We start from the raw sequence: 26,810 nt of genomic DNA, 5'->3' as shown, positions 1-26,810 counted from the left end.
GCATACATTTTGTTACGCATTTCATTCCTTCTGTTTCTTAGCATTTCATTCATTCTGTTTCTTAGTATTTCATTCATTCTGTTTCTTAGCATTTCATTCATTCTGTTTCTAAGCATTTCATTCATTCTGTTTCTTAGCATTTCATTCATTCTGTTTCTTAGCATTTCATTCATTCTATTTCTTAGCATTTCATTTGCTGATTCATAATGATGCCTATTAATTTACTTGATGTAACTTTTTCAGGCTAAAAAAATTGAAACTTTGAATGAAATTCGCCCGATAGTTTCTAAGTATTAAAATTTCGAAAAAGCATTTTTTTCGAACCATTCAACCAATTTATTTTAACCTTTAGTTTTTTCCTTAATGTCTAACAACTTAGAAATTGTTCAACCATAATTAAATTTAATAATGAAAACAATCGTTAATCATAAAAAAATTTTCGACGAATTATGTATGGCTAAACGAGTCTTACAACTGTTTTTGATTTGCATAAACACTGCCGGGATAACGAAAGTTTCCTAAAAAGGCTATATGAGGCTCAAACTCTCAGTTACTCTCCTGGCTACAGAGTTGAGACCATATTTTCAGTATCGAATCCATTTAAAATGTGTTAATTTAGAGAAAGGGCTTTTTGGGGTCCGATTTCGTTACTTAAAATACCTTTTGAGCAAACTAATTAGCATATTTATGATTAATCCTTTAAATCATAAGGATTGATTGTTAGTTTACGAAATTCCAATTTTGAGATAGAAAACAATTAGATGTTCCGTTTTATGCTTTGCATTCTGCCCTAAAGATGCTATATTTCTTAAACTTAGTATAGCTTTCATACATTACTTTAAAAACCATTAGGAATCGCCATAAAATTATTGCTATTATTTTTTGCCTAGTTAGTATAATTCTCGTATTGTAATAAATAAATTGTGCCTTAAACGATCAACAGTAACAATATAACTGTGGTAGAATCAAATAACCATTATATGATATCATAATTTATCATTCTAGTATTGTATCGAATCTTTAAAATTGTAAGTTTTATATATTTATAATTTTGAAATTGAAATTAGTTTTAAACATTTAAGTGGCAAAGCTTCTGATGAGAGAAAAACGTATTGGAAAGTTCGCATAAGTAATTTCATTGATGGTGTTTTTGTGATTTTTAATGTGTCGAAAGACCCTTTACCTCCGAAAGGAGAAAAAAAAATAGCTGTTTCGATCAGCTTTTGTTTCATAGCTGATTCGTCGATTAGAACTTCCAATTTCTTTAAATACTTTATCAAAAGGAAACAATCATTAATATTTATCTCCAATAAATACATCATTAAAGATTTATGGAAACGATAGTTGTTGTTTATTGCATTTTCCACATGTTAAAAAAATGTTATTCTATTTTAATTCAGATTATCTTATCAACAATGAAATTTTAAAAAAAAATATTGAAATTTTTCTTCTTTTCATATTTACTAGAAAATACATAAACAAACTAATAAAACTAATCTGTTTAAAAACACCGAAAATAGTCCTTTAATTGGCAAAAAATAATTTAAATACGAAGCATAAGTTTTTTTATTGCAATTAAATGTTTTATTTTTATCGAAATTAATTTTTTTTTTCAAATATTAATATATCTCTTTTTTAAATATTTTTATACCCTTTCTGAAACTATATTATTAATTTTCTGAAATTAAATTATTAATTTCTAAAACTAAATTATTAATTTCTAAGACTATATTTGTACCATTTCTGAATTCTAAACATTTCCCAAACTGAACTTATAAAATTTTCATGACTTATATCAAAATATATTTATATATTGCTTAATGAAGTTAAAAACTCTTAAAACTGTGAAATGTTTAGAAACAAAAATTGTTTATAGATCTTAGAATAAAGCACTAAAGGTCGAAGTGCTAAACAAAAACAACTCTTACCCTACTTCGAACCTAAAGACCTTTTCATCGGTGTTTCCAAGGTAAAAAGAGAGAAGAAAAATAAAAAAAAAAGAACTATTTCGCTACTAGACTGTAGGATATGAATAAAACTCAGATTATCGTACCCTGCTTCCTTCAACCCCCTGTTTTTATAACCCCTATAAAATTCGAAAGTTCCAGGGAGAAGAGGTAGGCAGACTAGATCCAAACGAGCAAAAGATACACATAAAACTGAACACCCCCCGTCATTATATCTCGAAAAGGCCATGCTCCATAAAGCTCAAGAAACCTGACGATATGACAGGCATAAAGTCGAAAACAACACAACTCTAAAAAAGTAGCAAAAAAAGTCATAAAAGTGTTTTCCTTTCCCCCTATACACCATGTGACTACGCATGCACATGTGCTAATATAAATGTATCGGTTAGATACGTGTATCTGAGAAAAAATGTCAGAAATCATCTACGCTTTCTCTTTTTGGATTGTTTTCTGCCTTCCCTTCGTCTTGTTGTTGTTAAAAAGGGTACCTCCCATTTTCTTCCCCCTCCCTTCTTGTTTCTATGGTGACGAACATCCTTGTGAGCTTTTGCTCCTTACGCATCTCCATCTTCTTTCAACTGATTAACGAATCTGAATCTTCAGGAAAACAAAAGGAAAATCCCAAAAGAAAACGTGGAAGTTTTGGTTCCTCGCTTCCTTTCTTGCTGCTCGCTGAATCTTTATTTTTCTCCTGTTTTTTTTCTCCCTTTTTTTTCTCCTTTCTTCGGTATACTTCACTCACATTCAATTGTAACTGAATATTACTCTGGTTGTATAAAAAGAAATAATATTTCTTTAATCTAAGAGAGATTAAAAAAAAAAGTCTGATGTTTTTATAGTATGCTTTTAAGAACAATAATAATTTCAAAAATTTAAATAATTTTGATCATTAATAATTAATATACAATTTAGAAAAACACATTTTTAAATTACGTATACTAAAAAGTCTCTTTTTGACATATACTGTAAAAAAATTCCGGAATAAATTACGGTATAAAGTACCAGCACTTTAGGTGTATTATCCGTAAAATCCATTTCACCGAAAAACCCATTTTTACTTTAGATTATTATACCGTAATTTTTACAGAACTTATTTAATTGGAACGATTCAGTAATTTTACCTTAATTAGTAATGCAAAAATTACGGTATATAAGACTTTTTTTTGTAATGTGTTCCAGTGAAAATCAATTTTATGGTAAAAACTACCGGCATTCTGAGTGCCGGTGCTTTTTACCGTAATTTGAACCGAAATTTTTTACAGTGTTCTATAAGCCTATAAACAACATGAATTACTCATACATGTTTTTACATTACATGTTTGTCTTTGGCTGTTTTTAAACCAATTTTTATTATTAAAGCATTAATAATATAAGTAGCAATTAATTTTTGTTGATATACGATTTTAAGTTAAACAAAAGTTTAGATATGGTAAAAAGCAGTTGAAAATAGTTAGAGATTTTTTTAAAACGACCGAATGTTTGCTGTAGCTTATAATTAAACTTTTACTGTTGTAAGGCTATTTCATCATTAAAATTTAAGATAAGATTTACTACAGATATTTAAAATAAAATTACAGCTCTATTTGTAAAAATAATTTCATAAAAACTAATAATTCAAAGTATAGTTTTGTGTTGAGATCATAAAACTAAATTGAAATTGACATTATAATATTTAAAAAAAATTTTAAAAAAATAAGGAATCATTGTCAACGTTTTACATAAATTTATAAGACATTTTTATGCCTCCCACATTTTTGAAACATTACAAGGAGAAAAACAATTCTGGTAAAATTGCTTTATTGTATGATAATGACATTTTTGGTAGAAAAAGACCATAATTCTGGTTAAAACAACCGAAATAAACGGTTCATAAACTATTCATTTAATAATTTTTCAGTTCTTATGGTAACGGTTTGCTGGAAATTCTGGTTTTCAATACTATAGCTCTTATTATCACACATTTAGTAAAAAGAGATAACTGAAAATGAAATTTAACCGAATAAATAGTTTTATACCAAACTCTAAAGCATCATGAAAAAACTATCAAATTTTCTCATATTTGCCAAATTTTATACCATAATATATAACCATATTTCATTTTTAATTTTAACAAAATCATTTATAAAGCACTTCCGTGAAAATTACCGAGCTTTTTGGTGCTCCCATTGAACAAAAAATATGTTAAATTTTACCATATTGTAATAGTTCTGACCATAATTTTTTTCCCTATTTGTGTACTTTTTTTATATTTTTGCATTCATTGTTAAAAAAAACTTTTAGTTAAAAATTAAACAAATATAAATATATTTTTTAATTACCAGCCTAATATTTTCTTGTTAATTTACTTTAAGGTGGTTTTGCGAAGGCTCCTTTGTAATATTAAATTATGCTTTTATGCAAATAATATGCTATTTTTATAACTGCTGATAGTTTAAAACTGTTACTCATGACTGTTCGATCAAGTTTAGCCTATCTAAAGCCAGCACTATCTACGCTCATTTTGAAAATGGCGCGAAGAGTCAATATGGAAAAAAGCCACAGATCTGTGAAAATGAAAAGCATTTGTGGACTAATTTTTCAATAAGTAAAAACCTACTGCAATGATTCATTACTTGGGCTCACGAGTATCAGAAAAAGCTGAGAATAAGGCAGTGATTTTGACAATTTTCATCTAGTTGGAAAAATGAAAGATGTGGCGATTTTTAAAAAAGTTTAATAACTTTAAAGCCGACCGGCTTGTGTACTATTAGTAACTGGAGGGAACTATTCTTGCATCGGTAAGGTTCTGGGTTCGAATCCCAGGCAAGGCATGGATGTTCTTTCCTTCTCTGTACTATCTGTCCTGACTGTGGGAGCAATGTTGGCCCACCTAATATGGTGCTCCTGAAAGAGAGGTCAACAACATTGCCCTGTAAATGCCTGAATTGACGGATGTTAACAGAGGTGGGCATTGGGAAGGAAAATAATAATAACTTTTAAAATATTTAAGTTCTTTGTCTGTTTTAAAGCCCAGATAATTTTTCGCGGGAGGATTATATTTATAGTTTAAAATGCTTCATGTGTAAGTCACTTTTTTTTACTTTCCATAGAGACAGGGCTTCGAAAAACTGTATTAAAAATTTGAAGTTTTGACTACCTAGGTAAATGAAAAATATACATAATTTTTAAGAAAAAAACAAGTGGATTTATTTCCGAAAATTTTTTAAAACATTTTAACTGAAATGTCTTTTGAATCTTCCGGGATCATTTATCACAAACAAGCGGTCGTACCAGTCACCAACTGCAGGGGGACATTGAAAAATGGTTGACACTTCCCTCGAAAACTTTTCTCAAATCATAAAATTCATTCAGGCACGGAGTTTTGCGGAATCGCAAATCAACTGACAGCATATGATCTGTGCAATGTTGGCGCGAACTTTTCGAGGCTTGTTAAAAATGTAGCAGCGAAATTGCACATTCTCACGCCAATGATGCATTCTTCGTCCGAGTCTAGGGGAGTCCATCTGTTTTCCAAACCAAATGGTGGTGGCTGTTAACTGTGGCATCAGGTCGTTAGCGCATTTTGGTGTTTTATTGCGGATCTCGTGCGTTTTGGACATTTCGCGTGACCACACACTTCTCCTGTCCTCGTGGTCGTGTCACACGAGCGTGCTCTGCAGAGAAAACTCGCCAAAGAGCGTGAGCCAACTAGACAAAGTTTGAGTCGCGTGCTTCTTGGGGAAGGGGGGTAAGCTGACAAATGAAAACAACGTAGCAGACCTCTCGGCACGTAAAATCAACCCTGAGTAATGATAAAAAACAGGAATATTTTCGCCAATGCTGTGTCACTAGATGAATAATCGCCAGTTTTTTAATCGTGCATTTTTTTAAATCACACGATTGCGCTTTTTTGAGCTGTGAAAAGCGAGAAAATCTAGCCAAGATAGTTGGTGTGCTATGACTAGTAAGTAAGAAGCTCTTGAAAAAATGACTTATTAGGCTGGTGTAAAAAAGGAGCATTCTTTTTTTCAATTCTGTAAAGTAGTTAAATGTATTTAAGAAAAAAATTTAATATGCTTTAATATCCAGCTTAAAAAATATTTGACAGTTCTGTTATAGATTCTAATTTAATGAGAAAATAAAATTTCTGAAACAAGAATTGGAAACGTTAACGAAACTCTTTCTAATATTAAATATGAATTTATAATACTTTAATAAAGTTACAGTTAGTAAGCAACTATAATTCTAATTTGTGAAATTTAATTTGTAATATCAGCATAGTACTGATAATTTAATCTGTAGTATCAGCATAAATTCTAATTAAAAATCCGTTCTTAATTGAAAATAAAAATGTTATTGAATATGTCTACTCTGTATTATAAGAACTATTTATTCCATTTCTAATGATATGTAGAAAATATCAAAAGTTTTTATTTACATGTAAATACAGAAAAAAAAAAAAAAATTCTATCCTTATGCCAAATAAAAGTGCAATAAACTCTAAATAAATATTTCCCCCCATTTTCATAAAACATTACTTTTTGTTGTGAATCTTTGATTTCATTTATTTTGAATCCTAACTAAACAGAATTTTATTTTTTTGTCTACTAATGTATAATAAATGATATTGTTCAGTAAGAATGGTTAAGAGAGAAAAATTCAGTTTTTTAATCTTCAGTTAAATAACTGTCAAAATTTTTTTATTATTCGCGTGAAACCTTAATTTGTAAGGTTCAGTTTTTATTTTAAATTATAACCATCGTTGAACAGCCGACTCAATTTTGTAGGCTTACGACAACTAATGTTCAACTCCGTAGCCTAGTAATTTTGAACCCAATCCAGAAGACAAGGGAATTCCTGAATCGAGTATTGACAGAAATTTTACCTTCGTGGAGGACTTTTTGATGGAGCTAACCCGCATTTGCGTTATATGGAGAGGAAAATCACGAGAACCTCCTATGGTTAGCCTGATGGCAAGGGAACTCTAACCCATGATCCATCTACCACTGAGGATATTTCAAGTCGGAACTGTGGTTGGTGCAAGCCGGATGCGGAATTCGTATCGACTGGGATTCGAATCCGGTTAGCCTCATTGAAAGGCGAACGCTCTATCCCCTGAGCCATCGTGGGTCTGTAAGGTTTAGTTGAAGATATTTTCAATTGTAGCTTTAAGAAAACTAAATTTAATTCTCTCTTCTTTGTATCTAAGTATCGTTATCAGCTTATGTTTTTTTGCTAATATCAGTTAATAAAAATTTAAAAAAGTCGTCTTTCTTTAAATATTTTTTCGAGCCCATAGGTCAGAAAAAAGCTTAATTTCCCGCTTTAAAAAGGATGTAATTATAGAAATTTTTCATGATCAATTTTTTTTCCCCACAAAAGAACGGAAATCACTAATCGTATTTTTATTTTATAAAACAGCAAAATGGTTGCTTTCCTCACCCTCGACAAACAAACAAACTAATGTGATTTAATAAATATTTTTTAAGTCTCTTTATTTCCTTTTAACCACAACATAAATAATGAAACTCCATTTACTATTTAATGTCGATACATTTACTTTAATGCTTTCATAATTTTTTTTCTTAAGTGTATAACTACTTCCTTAACTCTGGCTGGTTGTCTGTCTAGTCCTAAGCTCATAGGATTCAGTCTAGACAGAATATGAACGGAATATTAGCTCGTTTATTTAAGTACAATTTTTCCTACATTATCTTTCTGTTTCATATACTCTAAATATTATTAATTCGTAAACAAAAGATTTTTTTCCTTGAATTAGTCATTTTAATCATAAAAGTTGTTTATAAAATACTATTGCTTATGGGCTCAGTGCCTGATACACTGTAAAAAAATCATAATTAAATTGCAATAATTCAGCTTTACCGTAAAACCATTTTTACCTCTACTTGATACAGAACAAAAAAAAATCTGATATACCATAATTTTTACGGTAATAATTACCGTAGAATCAATGAATCACTCTTATTAAATAAATATTACTGTAAAAGTTACGGTATACTATTTTACGGTAAAAATATATGTTGCGGTAAGATGTATTTTACGGATGATGCACCAAAAGTGCCGGTACCTTATATTGTAATTTTATCCGTAATTGTAGACGTTAAAACTAAGAACATACATTTTAAAACACCTGTTGCTCTGTTTGTTTTCTCTGCGTTTTTTTCTTTTCCTTCCTATATCAATTTTATCAGACACTCGTCGTTATAGCACTGTTTATTTGCGATATTCCAAGTATTCCCTATCTTTAGTTCCTTACGTCAAATATTTTCACAATGCTGCTACATAAGCGGCTCTTATTCCATTAGCTTTAAACTATTATGGTCGCATTTCGTCGCGCAACTGCTTTTTTGCAGTCTAAAAGACCATTTGAATGCAATGCAAAACAATTTGATTTCATTTATAGTTCCGAAAATGATCCCGTTTATGTGGATTCAAAATCAAAATAAAGTAAAATAACATTTAAAAGAATTGATACACTACACTGCACCAGGCGTAGACATTTTCGATTTGTTTTCTATCCTGCACAAATTTTCTATAAAGTACTTATTTGCATTCTAGTAAAAACCACTCTATATAAGACATAAACATTTTCTACTTGTTTTCTGTCCTGCACAAATCTTGTATAAAGTACTTGATTGCATTCTAGTAAAAACCACACTATATAAGACATAAACATTTTCGATTTGTTTTCTATTCTGCACAAATCTATTACAAAGAACATGATTTCATTCAAATAAAAATCCTACTATACCAACCAGACAAAAACAATTCTCAATAACACTATCAAACAAAAATTCTCCCCCCGGGTTTTGGTATCAAATGTCATCAAAAATTGAAATGAAATGAAAACCATGATCCTCTGGTCATCTCTTTGATAAGAAGAAGTTTCCGGGATTCGTTTTCATCTGAACGAGAATTGCATATTCATCAGAAGGGTGGCGCAGGTTCACCAGGGGGTCACATCAACGTTTCTTCTGATGCTGACAACACCCTACGCTGATTGCGGATCCGGACCTGTCAGGAACGTGCACCATATTTACATAAAACTCCTCTCTGTCCCACCGTTGATAGGATCACCGTTCAAATGAAATTCGCTTCACTTTCATACATGAAAACATAACATTTAGAATCACCGAATTTGTGAGTGGTCATTGTATAAAAGAAAAGGAATTTAGCAACTTTGTAACTTCGAGGTTTAATTTATAAATAATAAATACTATTACATTCTTCGCTCTTTATCTAATGAATTGGAGATGTTTTAGAATAGTGATACGAAGTAAAACCATGTTGTTTGCGGATTATTAGACTAAGCATGATACAATGTTTAAAAGCTTAAATCGTCCTTTATTATTATTATCATATATATATATATATATATATATATATATATATATATATATATATATATATATATATATATATATATATATAGTACCAGCAAATTTTACCGTAAAATCACTGAATCCTTCTAATTAAATTAATATCACTGTAAAAATTACTGTAAAAAAGGAATTAACGGTAAAATGAATTTTACGGATGATGCACCCAAAGTGTCGGTACTTTGCTCCGGAATTTGATCCGGAATTTTTTTACTGTGTTAAGTGACGTATTAAAATATTACCAATGGGGGTCAGATGATAAGTTTGGATCACTAGGGCTGACCTCGGAAGGATTTCCTAATTTTTCTCACCATTATTTTGCAATTGCATGTTAGCTTCCTTTAAAGAGTTTTCCTTGAAATTGCTCTATTCCCAAGAGTCATCGTTAATTACGTAAAATATCTGTAATCGAGTTAAATATAAACTAGAAAAATGACACCATATTCTACATAAAAATAGCTGTATCTGCGATGTAAAATAGATTTTAAAAAATTAAACAAAAAATATATACATTAAATACTAAACTAAATAAATAATAATGTTAATATCCATAAAAAACTTAGCAACAATTTAGTTAAGGTGTGGGAAATTTTGCAATCAATAAAAAAAATATGATTATTTTCATTCTTTAAATATAAAGTCTATTGAATTTATTGATCTAATTTTAATATCTCTTTCCTTGCAGGCGTTTCGGCACAAAATGTTCGGGGTGTGCGCAGGGCATATCTCCAACAGATCTAGTTAGAAGAGCGAGGAATAAAGTATTTCACCTGAAATGCTTTACATGCCTCGTCTGTAGAAAGCAGTTATCAACTGGAGAAGAACTTTATGTACTGGACGAAAATAGGTTCATCTGTAAAGATGACTACCTAAGCAGCAGGAATAGTCAAGGTAAGATTTAGAACCACTCTCTCGCTTGGCACTGGCTTTTAGGTTAAACTCCGTATATTTCCAAAATGTTTCCAAAAAACGCTATTACATCCACATACAGGTAAAGTTGATGAATTAATTATAACTTTCAAGTCAGTTTAGTGACGGCATTACGTGGATAAATTTATTTTGCACATAAATGTAATACAATATAAATTTAATATGTAACATATAAAAATTAAGCACCTACAGGGGAAATTTATCAAATAATTATGATTTTTAAGTCAATTTTAGGAATGCTTCACGTGGATAAACTTATTTAATACAGAAATTTGATACAAGATAAATTGAATATATAAGTTTAATAGAAGGTTAAATTTAATGCGTAACACATAACAATTAAACACTTACAGGTGAATTTTGTGACAGCATTACATGGATAATTTTATTTTACAAATACATTTTTTGCAAGATAAATTTAATGCAGCTTTTTTTATACAGGAACAATGAGTACCATTTTATTATTACAAGTTTATTTAATCTGTCTTAAAAGATGGAATTTATTTTTTCTTTTTATTAATTAATATCATTATTTCCTAAACATTCTCCAAAGGATTAAATATTTTACGTTTAAGTATTTATTGCTCGTGTGTAGTTTATAAATTAACGTTAATAAATTATTCTACTAATCTACGATAAAATTTTGTATCCTTATAATGCATCATTAACTGTCAAAGAAAAAAAGCAGAAAATAATAAATTTACATACATTTAAAAATAATTAATTTGAGAAATATTCTTAAATTAAAGACAAATAAATTACAAAACTATTTCAATTTTTCAATTCACAGAGTAATATTCGCAACGTTTGATTTGTGAAAATGTATCAATATCACCAAAGCAATGAAATAATATATATATATATATATATATATATATATATATATATATATATATATATATATATATATATATATATATATATATATATATATATATATATATATATATATATATATATATATATATATATATATATATATATATATATATATATATATATATATATATATATATATATATATATATATATATATATATATATATATATATATATATATATATATATATATATATATATATATATATATATATATATATATATATATATATATATATAAAATAAAAAAATAAAAATATTCACTATACATAGAAGCATTTAAAAAAGGATGTCAGTTTAGTTTCTTAAGCATTTTAAATAAATAATTTGAAGGTGCGTTATGAATGAAGAATGTCAAGCTTAAAAATGAAGAATGTCAAGCTGTGCTTCCACAAAAGGTGATAACGATAACCAATCTGTTCGGTGGCAATTCGATATTCGATTCCCGAAATGTACGTGGAAACAATAATATTAACTTCAATCAATGACAAAAATTCAATCAATTATAACTCGTGTTTAAAATGTCGTCTTAAATTCAATGATTTAATATAGAATTCAATTGCAATTTATTCAATAATAGTTGGTTTTACGTGATCCTCAAACGTGGAGATATTGATGAACTATCAGAAAGCATATTTTTCCGATCTAATTGTGTGAGATGAAAGAAAAGTTTTTTCTTTTCGTAATTAGTTTGACTTTCTTAAAAATTTGTTATTAGTTGACTTATTTCAAAAATAACTTACTTTTAAAATGATTTTTTATACATAAACTACTTTTCCTTCAAACTTTTATTTATATATACACATATTTTTATTATCTTACACTGAAAGCAAAATAAGTAACAGTAAAGCAGCAGTAAAAGCAAAATGCATCTCGAATATTTGATTTCTCAATACATGATTCAATTTATGATTCAATTATGAACAATAAAGTCAGTAATAAAAAGAGGAAAAGTCAGTTATATATATGACAAATTTTGAAAGTTATTAAAGTATCGCATTTAATAAAACTCCAGGTAAAATTTTAAATTTTAATCTTTTGCCTTGCACGTGATTTGGTATGTAAAAAGTTCAAAACCAAATTTCAATAATTTTATCAAACATTTATACTTATGTATATTTTAAAAAACGCATGTTTAGTGCAAGGAATATGTATTTTAGAAAATGTCAAGTTTTTGTTTGACTTGAATTAATTCTTAATTAAAAACGTTTATTTTAAAATAAACGGTATATTTATATGGTGCTTAGGTTCTCAATGAATCTAATTACTTCTCTAAAACTTTTTACTCGAAACATGCTTCTATTTCCACTTCTTGAAAAATTATAAATTTTCTGGCAGTTTGTAACAAAATTTCATAAACAACTACGGAATTAGTTTCTTGTTATAATACTATAAGTAAATCGCTGCTGAAATAATAACGCCCAAATTATTTTGCATATTAAAAACAAACAAGCAAATACATTTTTACAAATTTCAACTTACATTTCTAAAATAAATATATTATCCCAAAACTCTGAATCTCAGTTTTGTCTAAAATATATTTTATAACAGTTTTATCATAAAAATATTCTTTCATACTTTTGAACGATAAAAAAAAGTAATAAAATTCTTAATTTAACGTCCGATATACGGAGGAAAGGTTTGCAAATATTTGGCTTAATTTATATTTCGTGGCTCAATCATTTCCCAAATACAAACATTTGCCTTTCTTAGATCTTTTATTTGTCAGCAAATATTATTAGTCAACATGGCGAGCAAATGATTCGATTTTTACAGTTTTTAAATGAAGCGTAATATTTCCAAATGAGATAAAACAGAAAGTTTCCCAAAATTTAATGAATTTTAATAATTTATTCTCTGGGAATGACTTTACGATTTCGGGCTTGAAGGAATTTACAAGTAGAATATAGATTTTTATAAAATTATGCATCGAAATAGTGCATTTTATTTTCACATTTTGCAATGATAAATAAAGAAAATGTTTAGTTTTCTGTTTAATTACCTGCTAAATTAGTGTGATTAATGTCTATTCATTTTGTACAAACAACGATCCAAAATATGCTGAAATAAAAATAAGAATCGAGCTCAAAAATTTAAAATAAATAGTTAAAATGACAATTTTTCATAAAATATCATAGGAATATTATATTTTGATTTCATAACATATCAATAAATTCTGCAAAATATAATTTTTTTAAAGATCTGTGCTGAAGTTTTACAATAAATTATTACTTGCTTTGAATAGTAAATTTATTATTTTCTTTACATCATAGAATTTCTAGGAATCCAATCTTTTTTAATTATTAAAAAACAAGTAAACAAAATTAATACGAATGAATTCATAAATATTTGTTTTAAAATCAAGAAAACTGGTAGGAAACATTAATTCAAAATAACATGTAATTATAAATATGAAAATTTTAATGAATTTCGAAAAATATCGGGATTTTTTTTTCTGTAAGATCTGTGCAGTTTGAAAACTTGGAATAGTATATTTATGTTTTTTATATCTATCATTTACGTGGTAAACACATGAATATAAAAAAAAACAAGCACGAAAAAGTACATCAATATTTTTCTTCAAAATCAAGAAAACTAGTAGGAAACATTAATTCAAAATAACATGTAATTATAAATATGAAAATTTTAATGAATTTCGAAAAATATCGTGTTTTTCTTCTAAGATCTGTGCAGTGCTATCTGTTTGAAAACTTGGAATATTATATTTATGCTTTTTACTTCAATCAATTACGTGGTAACCATATGAATAAAAAAAAAAAAAACAAGCACGAAAAAGTTGATAAATATTTGTTTTCGAACAAAGAAAATTGGAGGAAAATTATTCATACAAAAATAATTTAGTAAAAAAATCAATATCGTGATATTATAAGGATTATACATTCAACCATTTAGAAGATTTTCAGGTTTAACTCTCTTTTAAGAATAAAAAGCAGGAAACGCACTCACGTTCCTTATAGTCGTGACTTTTTACCGTAACCATAGACCCACAGACTATGCGTGACATTGCCACCTTCATAATAACAACACGAGGTACCTCACATTAATTGCGGATAATTATGGGTTTTAAGCCTTATCACCGGTTACCCAAGACTTGTTATAACTTCATCTTTCACTCTAGATCAACCGTGGATGGGTTTAAACGTGGATAATACTCATCGTTGTCGTGAAAGCAGTAAATTACAAGCTCAAATAAAGGGAGCATTTTTTTTAAAGACTTGGATTATATTTTCCAATAGACAACGCTTGTTTGTAAACAAAAGTTAATAGGTAAAGCAAATTTCCCTCTTTTTATTTTTGCATAAAATATCAATATGCCATAGCGTATCATTAATGAACAATCACTCTTAAGAAAATTGGTTTAGTATTTAACCGTGATATCGGTACCTAGAATCAAACGGATAGATTTATTAGAGTTTTCAATAAGGCTCTTAGCTTTATCAAGTAGCCGTTCAAATTGAATCTTAATATAAGTTTAATAATGATAAGTTTAAATAAGTTAAAAAGTTTAACAACAAAGTTCAAATTAGCAGCAAGTTAACTAGCAGTTAGTTTGAATCATATGACGATAAAACATGCGTGATATTTTTTAACAGTTAAATAAAAGATATAATAATGGAGAATATTTTTTTGAATTGATTTTCAAATGGTACACTCTCGAAAAAATCACTTCAACGATGATCAATAATATAGTTATCTCGAACTTTAAGCATAAAAACTTTTAAAAAAAAACAGCGTGGTTTTTACAGTTCATGCTCTAGATTCTTCTTTCATGGGAATATATGCAAGAACCATAATAATTGTACTTTTACCATTTCTGACATAAAAAATTAGATAGCAAGACGTATTTTCCATTAAAAGAAGTTCTAATTTTTGAAATAAAGAAGTCTTTCAAGTTTTAAAACTCCTTTGTTTTGAAAATTCTAGTTGGAAAAAAATTTACTGGAATTTAAGAAAAAAAATATCTTTTTGTATTTCTTAGATATTGAATATTACTAGATATATTATAACTACAATATACTGAATTGGTACTTTTTAGTGACGAATTACGTTTTAAACACACAAATAGTAGCAAAGTATTTCAGTTTCAGGTTTCAAATAATAATTATTCATTTTTCTTTTAACAAAGTAATTTTAAAAGCAACGTAACTTCAATTCAAACAATTTCCAACTTCTTTTCAATACATTTGTGCAATCTAATAATTACTTTCATGTTAAAATACGAAATTGTTCTAAAAAGTTAGAGAAAAATGTTTTTAAAAAGATGCATGTATGTAATACAAAAATAATGTACATGCATTGCGAATTAATACTTATACATTACATAAAATTGTAAATCTTTTTTCTAAAATTTCAAAAAAGTTCCTTGTATGTATCAATCAGAAAGATATAAAAATTCCATACATTTTTTAAAAAATGTAATTGGTAGAGCTATGAAGCAAAGCTACTTATTGTATCCTTCTAAATCGTACTGAAACGCAATTATCCTCTTCCATCAATTTGCCATAAAAAAATAAATAAATAAAAGAAAAGAAAACTGAGGTGAGTCCATCAGTTCTACTTGCACCCATCTACACTTTCACAACAAAACTATAATTAAACCGCTTTATCTTACCGTCGCTTCCTTAACATCCCTATAAATATTCGATAACTCGCGGGGGGGGAAAATCAGAAATCAATTTTCATAAATCATAAAAATGACATGCCTTTTCTACATCCCAGGATTCTTCGCGTGATAGTTAAGAACAAAACAGTGAGACCCAAAAAACACGTCTCAACATTTGATCTATGAATATCGCTGTCTTCATGATTCACAAAAGAAAAGGCACCTCCCCACTCATACAATAACAATAACAACAACAAGAAGACAAAATCGACTTTAGACCTTATAGTTTAAGAGCACAAAGAGAAAAAAAAAATAAAGGAGACGAAATTCGCCAGAGAGAAAGAATAACAGGGAAAGTCGCCGGATTCCGTGCCGGATATCTATGACGGGAAAAAACCCACCTGCCCCTTTAAAAACCAACCCCCAGCGTCTTTTTTCCATCATGAAATCTTGATCCAAAATCCCTCCATAGATATATATATCGCGTGTACTGCCCCACACCATACAGTACCCGCCTGAATTATTTACGCCCCTCAGCCACAATTGTTTTGTCGCAGGGAACGTTGCCATGGAATCGTGGTTAGCCAGGAAAGAGGTGGGGTGGGTTGTGACCCACACGTGCCCTTTCCCAGCCCCCCACGCGACTCTTAATTACCCCCAACACCCCGGGTATTAATCAATGGATCGTGTGAAATGCCCCTACGAACACGCGAGTTCCGGGCTTTTAACCTGTCGGAAGCCGAATGTAGTGATAAGTTCGGATAAAAATAGATCAAAATTTTAACGTTCATCTATTTTTCAAAATAATGAAGTATAGTCATTTCATTAGCTTTGAGAACACATAACTATTTTAAACACTTGCCCGAGATATTGAGTTATCTCTCATTATTGTACACTTTGGAATTGATGTCAGGATGTTATTCCTAAATCATTCGATACGACTTTTTGGTATAGGTTTCCATTTGTGCATCTTACATTTTTTTAAAAGTCTTGTAATTATGAATGAGTGAACTGAAATGATTCTGGTTGATTCATGCTGTTGTATTCATATTCATATAATATTAACCATAATGACAAAATTGATTTCAATTATGTCATTTGTTAGTATTATTTTAATTTTATCTTGTCATTTTTTTTATCTCATGATCAATATCAGATTTTCAACTGAATGATTTTCTGCGACTGACTGAATGAATATTTCAGAATCATCGATACGACTTTTTGGTTTAGGTTTCCATTTGTGCATCTTACATTTTTTGGAAGTCTGTTAACTATAAATGAGTGCATTGAAATGATTCTGGTTGATTCATGCGGTTGCATTCATATTCATATAATATTAACCATAATGACAAAATTGATTTCAATTATGTCATTTGTTAGTATTATATTAATTTTATCTTGTCATTTTTTTATCTCATGATCAATATCGGATTTGCAACTGAAAGATTTTCTGCGACTGACTGAATGAATATTTCAGAATCATCGATACGACTTTTTGGCATAGGTTTCCATTTGTGCATCTTACATTTTTTGGAAGTCTGTTAACTATAAATGAGTGCATTGAAATGATTATGGTTGATTCATGCGGTTGTATTCATATTCATATAATATTAACCGTAATGACAAAATTGATTTCAATTATGTCATTTGCTAGTATTATTTGAATTTTATCTTGTCATTTTTTTATCTCATGATCAATATCGGGTTTGCAACTGAATGATTTTCTGTGACTGACTGAATGAATATTGCAAAATCATCAGTACGACTTTTTGGTATAGGTTTCTATTTGTGCATCTTACATTTTTTGGAAGTCTGTTAACTATAAATGAGTGCATTGAAATGATTCTGGTTGATTCATGCGGTTGTATTCATATTCATATAATATTAACCATAATGACAAAATTGATTTCAATTATGTCATTTGTTAGTATTATATTAATTTTATCTTGTCATTTTTTTATCTCATGATCAATATCGGATTTGCAACTGAAAGATTTTCTGCGACTGACTGAATGAATATTTCAGAATCATCGATACGACTTTTTGGCATAGGTTTCCATTTGTGCATCTTACATTTTTTGGAAGTCTGTTAACTATAAATGAGTGCATTGAAATGATTATGGTTGATTCATGCGGTTGTATTCATATTCATATAATATTAACCGTAATGACAAAATTGATTTCAATTATGTCATTTGCTAGTATTATTTGAATTTTATCTTGTCATTTTTTTATCTCATGATCAATATCGGGTTTGCAACTGAATGATTTTCTGTGACTGACTGAATGAATATTGCAAAATCATCAGTACGACTTTTTGGTATAGGTTTCTATTTGTGCATCTTACATTTTTTGGAAGTCTGTTAACTATAAATGAGTGCATTGAAATGATTCTGGTTGATTCATGCGGTTGTATTCAGATTCATATAATATTAATTGTAGTGATAAAATTGATCTCATTTATGTCATTTGTTAGTATCATTTGTATTTTATCTTATCTTGTCTTTTTTTTAGTAACGTAATTAATAATAAGATTTTTAAATCAATGTTTAACTCCGTAACTCCCACCCAGAAGACAAAGAAAATCCTAAGTCGGGAATTGTCTTCGTAGAGTGAAACTAATCCACTTTTGCGTAACATGGAGAAGAAAACCATGAAAATCTTCCTTAGTCATTTTGACGACAAAGGGACTCAAGCCAGTAGTCTGTCTACAACTGAATGATATCTTTCAAAAGATATCAGAATTAAATGCTGTTATGTACAAATGTGAAATGTGCTTGGTACAAATGGGAAAATTAAAATTGAAAAAATCGCAATCTACGATAATAGTGCATGTGATTTTTAAAATAAAATAACTTTATACATGTTTAGCAAAATTGCAATAATTAAATAATCTTACATAATAATAAAATATGTAATAGTTAAATTATTTAGTGCTGTTATTTAAAAAAATCAGTTCATTATTGAAAACTAAGTTGCATATTAAAAATAGTTTAAAATATGATGTTACCTCCGAAATCCGAATATTTCGATCATCCGAAGTAAGATCAGTTTCAATTATGACGGATAATCGATGTCTACTGAAAAGGCAAGAGAAAACTCAACACACACGGCATTTTTATTATCCGAAAATAAAATAAATAAAACGCGAATGTTTCGTATATTTTTCTTATCCACCCAATAAGTCAAGAAGTTGAACAACCAACATGAGATTTATTCTTGACCAAGTAATGAACATCTAACGAAAAACTCATCTGTTTTAATCGGTTCCGAGAGTTGAGTGGACCGGAATCTCCACCCCCTTCGATGAACATAAAAAAAGATATAAAAAAATAACGAAACGAAATCGCGCAAGTGGATAAAAAAAACTGGTTCAGAACCTAAAAAGTACAATTATGTATACTTGAGAACAATGATGGTTCAGATGAGGGTCTGCTGTATTCAGAGCAGAAGAAAAAGTCCCATTAAGCCTAATGGACACAACGATTTTGCATTCCCTGCAGGGTCAAAACAGTTCAGAGAATACTGTGCTGGGGAAAAACCAAATATGCGAAATCTTGACCATAGAGTGTGCGATTTAGAAAAATTGTGAAGTGCTGAGAGATGATTTTTCGTCATGTTAAAGTAGAAATAAATTTTTCTCCATTTTATTTTTTGTGAATCGAAAACATTAGCCTGAGACTTGGGGCAACTTTTCCCAAAATATGTAGCATTACATTTTAATTTATTTGTAAACAAAATTTCAAAATTACAAAAGGATATTGAAAATGAGGTTTTGAATGAAATTATTTTGCTCAGACAACATTTTTTTTATTATTTATTTCTTCTTTTTTTTCCTTCTTTTTTTCAAACAAAATAAGTTATACCTAAAGATTTATTTTTTAGATTAAAATTTTTTTTACGTCAGTAGGTTTTAGCTGATGCAAATTATAAAACAAAATTTTAACAAATTTTCTATAAATATATATATATATATACTATAATTTGACATTTTTTTAATCACTTGATTTGCAATCACCAAAGAGGTTTTTACCCTAGCACTTTGATAATACATTTGGTAAGATTAACAACAAAATATGGTTTCATAATATGTGATAAAATTTGGCAAATGCGATAAAATTTAGTAATTCTATCATGATACCTTAGAACATGGCTGAAAAGAAATTTATTATTATTTAATTTCAGTTTTGTATTTTTTTACTAAACGTGTGGTAATACGAATTATAATTTTTAAAACCAAAATTTCCTGTAAATCGTTACTATATAAACGGAAAAATTACCAAATGAATGGTTTAAACATCGGATATTTTGATTTTATTTACCAAAATTATAAAATTATGTTTCTTTAAAAAAAAAAAAAAAAATCTAGAAATGTCATTGCCATACAACACAGTAATTTTACCAGAGTTTTTTCTTTTTCTCCCGTATACTGAACTTCAGGCGGTTTTTGCCATTACCTGTACTCTTATTTTAAATTTACAATGCTTAATAAAAGAGACTGCCCTTAGAAACTAGAATTTTAAACGAGTTTTCGTCTGCCAAAATTAAATTTGTAAAGCAACGAAAAATAAAGGCTATCTTCCCAGCTGAATTAAATTTTCAAAGTCTAGAATGTGATCGGTGGAACAAAAATGAATAAATAAGCAGAATCCTTGCTCAATGCCTTCTTTTGTTCCATCCTATGGCATCTGGGCGTCTCATTCATTGTCCGCTCCCTGAAATACACTCGAAAGATAACTGCAAATTACAAGTTCCTCCAACAAATTATCTGATTCAAATCCTGCAATTTGCAACTGTCTGTGTGTGGGAAAGTGAATCCCTTTAAGTCTTGAGGCTAGAGTCTGACTAGAAGACTGATCAACACCGGGAAATAACCTACTTTCACTCTTTTTAGTTGCACCTGGATATTATTGTTTACAAGCCACCAGAGGTGCATTTTCAGAGTTTAGGTCAGTTTCTGAGTTGATATGCACGAATTTGAAGAAGAGAATGTGAGCCAAATCTTGGCTACTTATCGCGTGCCCCTAATCTGAAGGCTGTTTTTCGAAGTCTCGGTCGTCATGTGAAACGATGCTTTTTTGTGATGAATATGACTACTCTGAGTTTGCAACTGTTACTCGTGACAGTTAGGTCAAGTTTAGCCCATCGAAAGCCAGTGTCTGTCTACGCTTATTTTGAAAAGGGCGCAAAACGTCAATACGAAGAAAAGCCACAGTATTGTGAAAATGAAAAGTGTTTGTGGTCTAATTTTTTTAATATTTAAAATCTTACTCCTATGCTGCATTACTTGGGCTCATAAAAATTTGCAAAAAACTGAAAATAAGGCAGTGATAGTGATAATTTTCACCTAGGTGGAAAAATGTCGCCAAATTAGCAATTTTTAGAAAAGTTTAATTAATAACTATTACGATATTTAAATTATTTGTCTGTTCTCTGCCCAGATAATTATTCACTGAAAGATTATATATATATATATATATATATATGTATATATATATATATATATATATATATATATATATATATATATATATATATATATATATATATATATATATATATATATATATATATATATATATATATATATATATATATATATATATATATATATATATATATATATATATATATATATATATATATATATATTAAAATCATCGCATTGCTTCAATTGTAAGGTAATTAAATTATGGCTTTTTTATTTTCCTTGGCCACAGAGCTTCGAAAGACAGCGTTAATAAGAAATTATATACAGATTGATATAAAACGAATAAATAAAAAATTTACAAACAGAGGCTTTGAGGAATTATACTAAAATTGAGCAAAATAATATGTATAATTATCGTAAACAATTTTTAGAAATATATTGTTTGATCTCAAATTTCAAACAAATAAATAATTTTGCTTTCTATAATATAATGTAGTCTAGTACAGTGGTTCCCAAATGTGATGTTCCGCTAAATCCTAGGATTTCGTAAAAGGGCCACAGGGGTTCCCAAAACTTTTTTAAACCGCTAATGATTTTTGAAAACTGCAAATATATTTATATCCATGCAGTAATCCGTAATTATTTTTGATTCTTTTATTATTGTTGTTCTTAAGAAATTTTCGAAGTAAAATGTCAATAAAAAAAGGAAATAGTCACATTTTTTTAAAATAATATTTTTTCCAATATCGTTACTTTGATCAAATTATGAAAAGAATATGCATCTATAAGAATTTACATTAGTTTTTTTGTTCGAACTTTTCAATTCAAAGTAAAATAATCCAAATTTAGGAGCTAACCATTCCAATTACACTTGATTAGGCTTTCAAATCTCGGGTTTGGAATGGCAATTTTGAGTCTAATATAAGGAATTTTTTTTTTAAAAATATTTTTTTTCTTTCATTTGTTGAAAAAGAGCGTTTTTCTCTCTTACCACGGTCACTTTGAATCACAAAAATAATTTCCGAAAATTATTAACAGTAAATTTTTATAATATAAATTCTCTAACCAAAAATTTACTTCCCGCAAAATAAAACTAAAAAATATGATTCAAATTATTTTCAAAACAACTGAATTTTCTGCAATTATAACTAAGTGAATTTTAATCCATCTGTATTAAAATGTTCCCCTTGGCGACGCGAATGGAACATAGATTTGCAACCCTTTTAAATATGAAAAGCAAGCATGAGGATTAGAATAAGACTATCAGTACCCATGAAAAAATTGCTAGTTTCATATACTAGAAGGGTTTTGGCGCTGAGCTGTAACGTCACGTTTTTCTGTTGGAACCGTCCTTGTCCTATATTGACTCCTCGATTCCTGCTCCAAAATAATTGAAAAACAGAAGAAAAATTGTAAGACTCGTGCATGCGTTACTCTTTCTACTCTCCGTCAAATCTTGATACTGTATTCTTCATTTGATGTTTTTTTTTCTTCTTTTTTTTTTCTTCTATGAAGGAGTTATTACTTCAAAATCGTGCAACGGATAATTCATGTATGTTGCATATTCTTGTCTAACATTTTGTTTCGCAAGTATGTTGTAATTAGTCGAATGAAAACTATCGCCGTTAATTTTGTTATAGATGCCAAATTGAATAATGTATGGTGATTCTGTTAGATAAATGCTGCGTTTGATTTTTGAATGCTTTTTTTTTTTATGAAGATTTAATTCCTGGAACTAAAATCATCAATGTTCATGTTGTTTTAAGTACTTAATTAAATAATGAATGGTGATTGTGTTAGATAAATGCTGCGTTTGATTTTTGAATGTTTTTTTTTCAAAGATTTAATTCCTGGAATGATAACTATCAGCGTTAATTTTGTTATAGATAACAAATTGAATAATGCGTGATGATGCTATTAGATAAAAGCTGCGATTGACTTTTAAATGTTTTTTTCTCTTTAAAATACTAATGAAGATTTGATTCCTTGAATGAAAATTATAATCGTCAATTTTGTTTCAAACATTAAATTAAATAATGAATTTTATGTTTTTTTATTCTGTTATATTTTTTTAAACATATAATGAAGATTTTATTCTGTTTCAGTTTAAATAAGTTCATATTCTTTTTTAAATTTTTAGTAATGGTTAAATTTAAGCATTTTATTATGATACTTATAGTTTTATAATTATTTTATTATTTTCTCTTAGTTTCATTAGTTTTTTGCATGCCGTTTAATTTTAGACCAGGCATAAATTTCTTTTTCGTAATTTCACTTCCATAAGTGGATATTACCATATGTCTTAAAAGCTCAAATGCCCTGAAATAGTACGTGATTTACAATCAGTTTCATTCTGAATTAACAGTTAATTCTAAATAGCATGATATTAAAGACCGCTAAATTAATGTTCCTTTAACTATTATCAACAGCTCATCCAGAGTTTAGAAATTTTATTTTATAACCTTAGTTGAACCACCGACCTGATTTTGAGTTTACTATTAAATATTAAGCTCCATAGCCTTTATAACCGTTGTTGAACAGCCGACCCAATTTTTGGGCTACTAATGTTTACGACTACTAATGTTCAACTCCGTAGCCTTGTAACTTTGAACCCAATCCAGAAGACAAGCAAACTCCTGGGTCAAGTTATGGGAGAAAATTGCTTTCGTGGAGGACTTTTTGATGGCCCTAACCCGCATTTTCGTCACAGGGAGAGGAACACCAAGAAAACCTCCCACGGTTAGCCCGACGACTAAGAGACTCCAACCCATGATCCGTCTAACACTGAGGATATTTTGAGTCAGTACTGTGGTCGGTGCGAGGCGAGTGCGGAATATGTATCGACCAGCCTTCCCTGGGATTCGAACTTGATTCATCTTATTGGAAGGCGAAAGCCCTATCCCCTGAGCCCCCGCGGCTCCAGTTCAGAAATTGAATTCTCAACACTTAAAATAATTTTGAGAAAAAATGACATCGATTAAGTCTCGGCATTGCTAAAAATTACTGTAAGTAAAATGACCTTCACATTCTCTATTCATGTAGTCATTTTGATTACGTGTCAAAATATAACAAAACGCCAAACGGGAAGAAATGTATAAACAAACGGTAAACAAAAAATAATAATAAAATAAACCTCAAACTGACTTATTAAAAAAATGGCTTTGAATCCACGCGCTTCAATTTTTTTTTTTTTTTTTTTACACAAATAATAAAAACAGATGCAATATAGGTTTTGAAAACTTTAAACAACACTACTTTTTCTAATGCGGTTATGAAAAATAACATTATTATAACTTATATGTCTTATAAAATAAAATAACAAATCCTGTTTACGTTAAAAAATAAAAGGTGAAATGAAGGGAAAAAAGTGTAACTACAGAATTTTGCAGGATTCTCTGTCAAAATAAGTTTTATTTTGATTAAAAAATAAGTTTTGAAAACCATCAACTTTTCATGTTGTTGCAGATATTTGAGTTTTTGGATATTAGAATCTAGTTTACGTATATCTTTAAAGCTAGCTATTGCAAATATGCCAATTAAATGAAAAATAAAAGTTTAAAAAGAAGCGAGTTAAAAATCGTTAACACTTTGATTTGCGTGCTTTAGTCAGAACTATAATTTTGAAAACCAGAATTTTCGATAAACCGTTACTATATTAACAGAAAATTACCAAGTGAACGGTTTTCAGCCGCGATGGCTCGGGGATAGAGCGTTCGCCTTCCAATAAGATTAACCGGGTTTGAATTCCGGCGATGGCTGGTCGCTGGTCGATACAAATTCCGCATCCGGCTTGCACCGACCACGGTGCTGACGTGAACGGATCATGAGTTAGAGTCCCCAAGCCGTCAGGCTAACCGCGCGAAGTTCTCATGGTCTTCTTCGCAAATGTGGGTTAATTCCCTCAAAAAATGTTCCACGAAGGCAAATTCTCCCAATACTTGATCCAGGAGTTTCCTTGCCTTCTGGATTGGGTTCAAAATTATAAGGCTACGTAGTTGAACATTAGTTGTCCAAAATATGGCTGTTCAACCCAAAAATATGGCTGTTCAACGATGGTTATATAAAAAAAAAAAAAAAAAAAAACTGACTGATTTAAATGCCTTATATTTTGGCTTCATAAACATTTTTTTTATTACAATTACGAAACTTAACCAGATTTTTTTTCTCCGTGTTGTATCATGTAATCAAGTTCAGCTCTTATTATTAGCTATAATATGGTTTAAAATCCGTAATATGGTTTCACCATACTACGAATCCATCAATTTTACCCGATATTTAAGTTCAGCTTGGTCAGAAATTTCTAACATGCATACGTCCCGTTCAATAAAAATCTTTTCCTGAATGCTGTAATGAGAAGAGGCTGATTTACTACCCCTGGAAGAGTATTGAATAACGTCTTGTGAACTTCTTTTTAATCGGATTGATATCAGTCGCATGGTGACAGATTAAAAGAGAATTGACTATAGACTATAGAAATTTTTTCAATAAAATGACTTAAATGAAATTGAAGGGAAATGAGAAGCTTAACCAGTCAAATGAAAAGAAAAAGAAAAACAGTTCGTGCAAACAAAACAAAAATTATCTGACCTGTTCGTGACCCTTGAGAGACGTTCGAGAAGTAGAGGTGAGTCAGGGATGATGTTAAGGTAGGGTGTTGAGGCCAGCAAAAACTGTCAATTGGGGGTGGTTGAAGATGAGGCGGTATCATGGACAGACAGGCTTGTCAGCGGATATAACGAGTGGAGTTGAGAGGAATTGAGCAACCTCATCAGTGAGAGCATATTTGTTATGTTTTATGTCCGGTCAGTGGGAGGTATTGGGACTATGTCCATATGCCTATTACATTATTTATAGATGATAATACAATACAAAGTTTTCAATTGAAATCGTTCCTTAATTCTCAACATATTTGATGCAAAAAGATTTCATTCAAATTCAGAGTATATATATATATATATATATATATATATATATATATATATACAGTCAAACCCCGTTATAGAGAACTCCCGGATATAGTGAACCAAAAGAAAGAGGAAATTGGATATTATGAACTTTTTTCTGTCTTCGACTGTTTTTCTTTCTTCTTCCTTTTTTGGTATTTTTCAAATTTCTACATAAAATACATTTACCAAGATCCAGATTTATGACTGCTCACTCACTTGATATTTCAATTCTTTGTTGCCAATGCGTAAAAAATATAACGTTCTTGCTGCATACGCATTGGTGAATCATATAATATAGATTCTAATTTAAATAAATTCAATCTATTTACCAACTATTTAAGAGCAATTTATCTTTGTCGAATATTTTAAACTGTAAAACTTTAAATTAAGAATCGAAATTATATTTAGATTGCATTCTGAAACACCCGTTCTTGTTTTTAATCGACAGTTTTATTTGTCAAAAATCTTTGTATAATTAAACATTCTAATCCCCGTTGTCCTTCAACAAATAATCCCAACCAAGGCTACTGTGACTCACACAATTGGTCAATCTACCATAGATTTTAAAATTTAAAAAACAAAAACATCAAAAACAAAACTTTACAGTTCCAGTTACAAAATAAACACACAAATTGAAATTCCATCTGACTGATG

The 26,810-nt window shown here is 29.2% G+C and overlaps 1 protein-coding gene across 2 annotated transcripts in view; it reads left to right on the top strand.

The window, feature by feature from the left end:
- The window catches only part of LOC107449891 (LIM/homeobox protein Lhx1), a 218,201-nt gene that overhangs the window by 53,874 nt on the left and 137,517 nt on the right, over positions 1 to 26,810 (top strand). For both annotated transcript variants that reach the window (XM_016065571.4, XM_016065562.4), the window contains exon 2: positions 10,032 to 10,237. In XM_016065571.4, coding sequence (XP_015921057.1) covers positions 10,032 to 10,237 — 206 coding nt within the window. The remainder of the gene's footprint in view (positions 1 to 10,031; positions 10,238 to 26,810) is intronic.

The sequence above is a fragment of the Parasteatoda tepidariorum genome, chromosome 10 (genome assembly GCF_982258835.1).
Source record: "Parasteatoda tepidariorum strain Cologne lab strain chromosome 10, Ptep-v5.0, whole genome shotgun sequence".
NCBI lineage: Eukaryota > Metazoa > Arthropoda > Arachnida > Araneae > Theridiidae > Parasteatoda > Parasteatoda tepidariorum.
The sequence above is the reverse complement of the archived record's forward strand: the minus strand, read 5'-3'. Positions and strand labels throughout refer to the sequence as shown.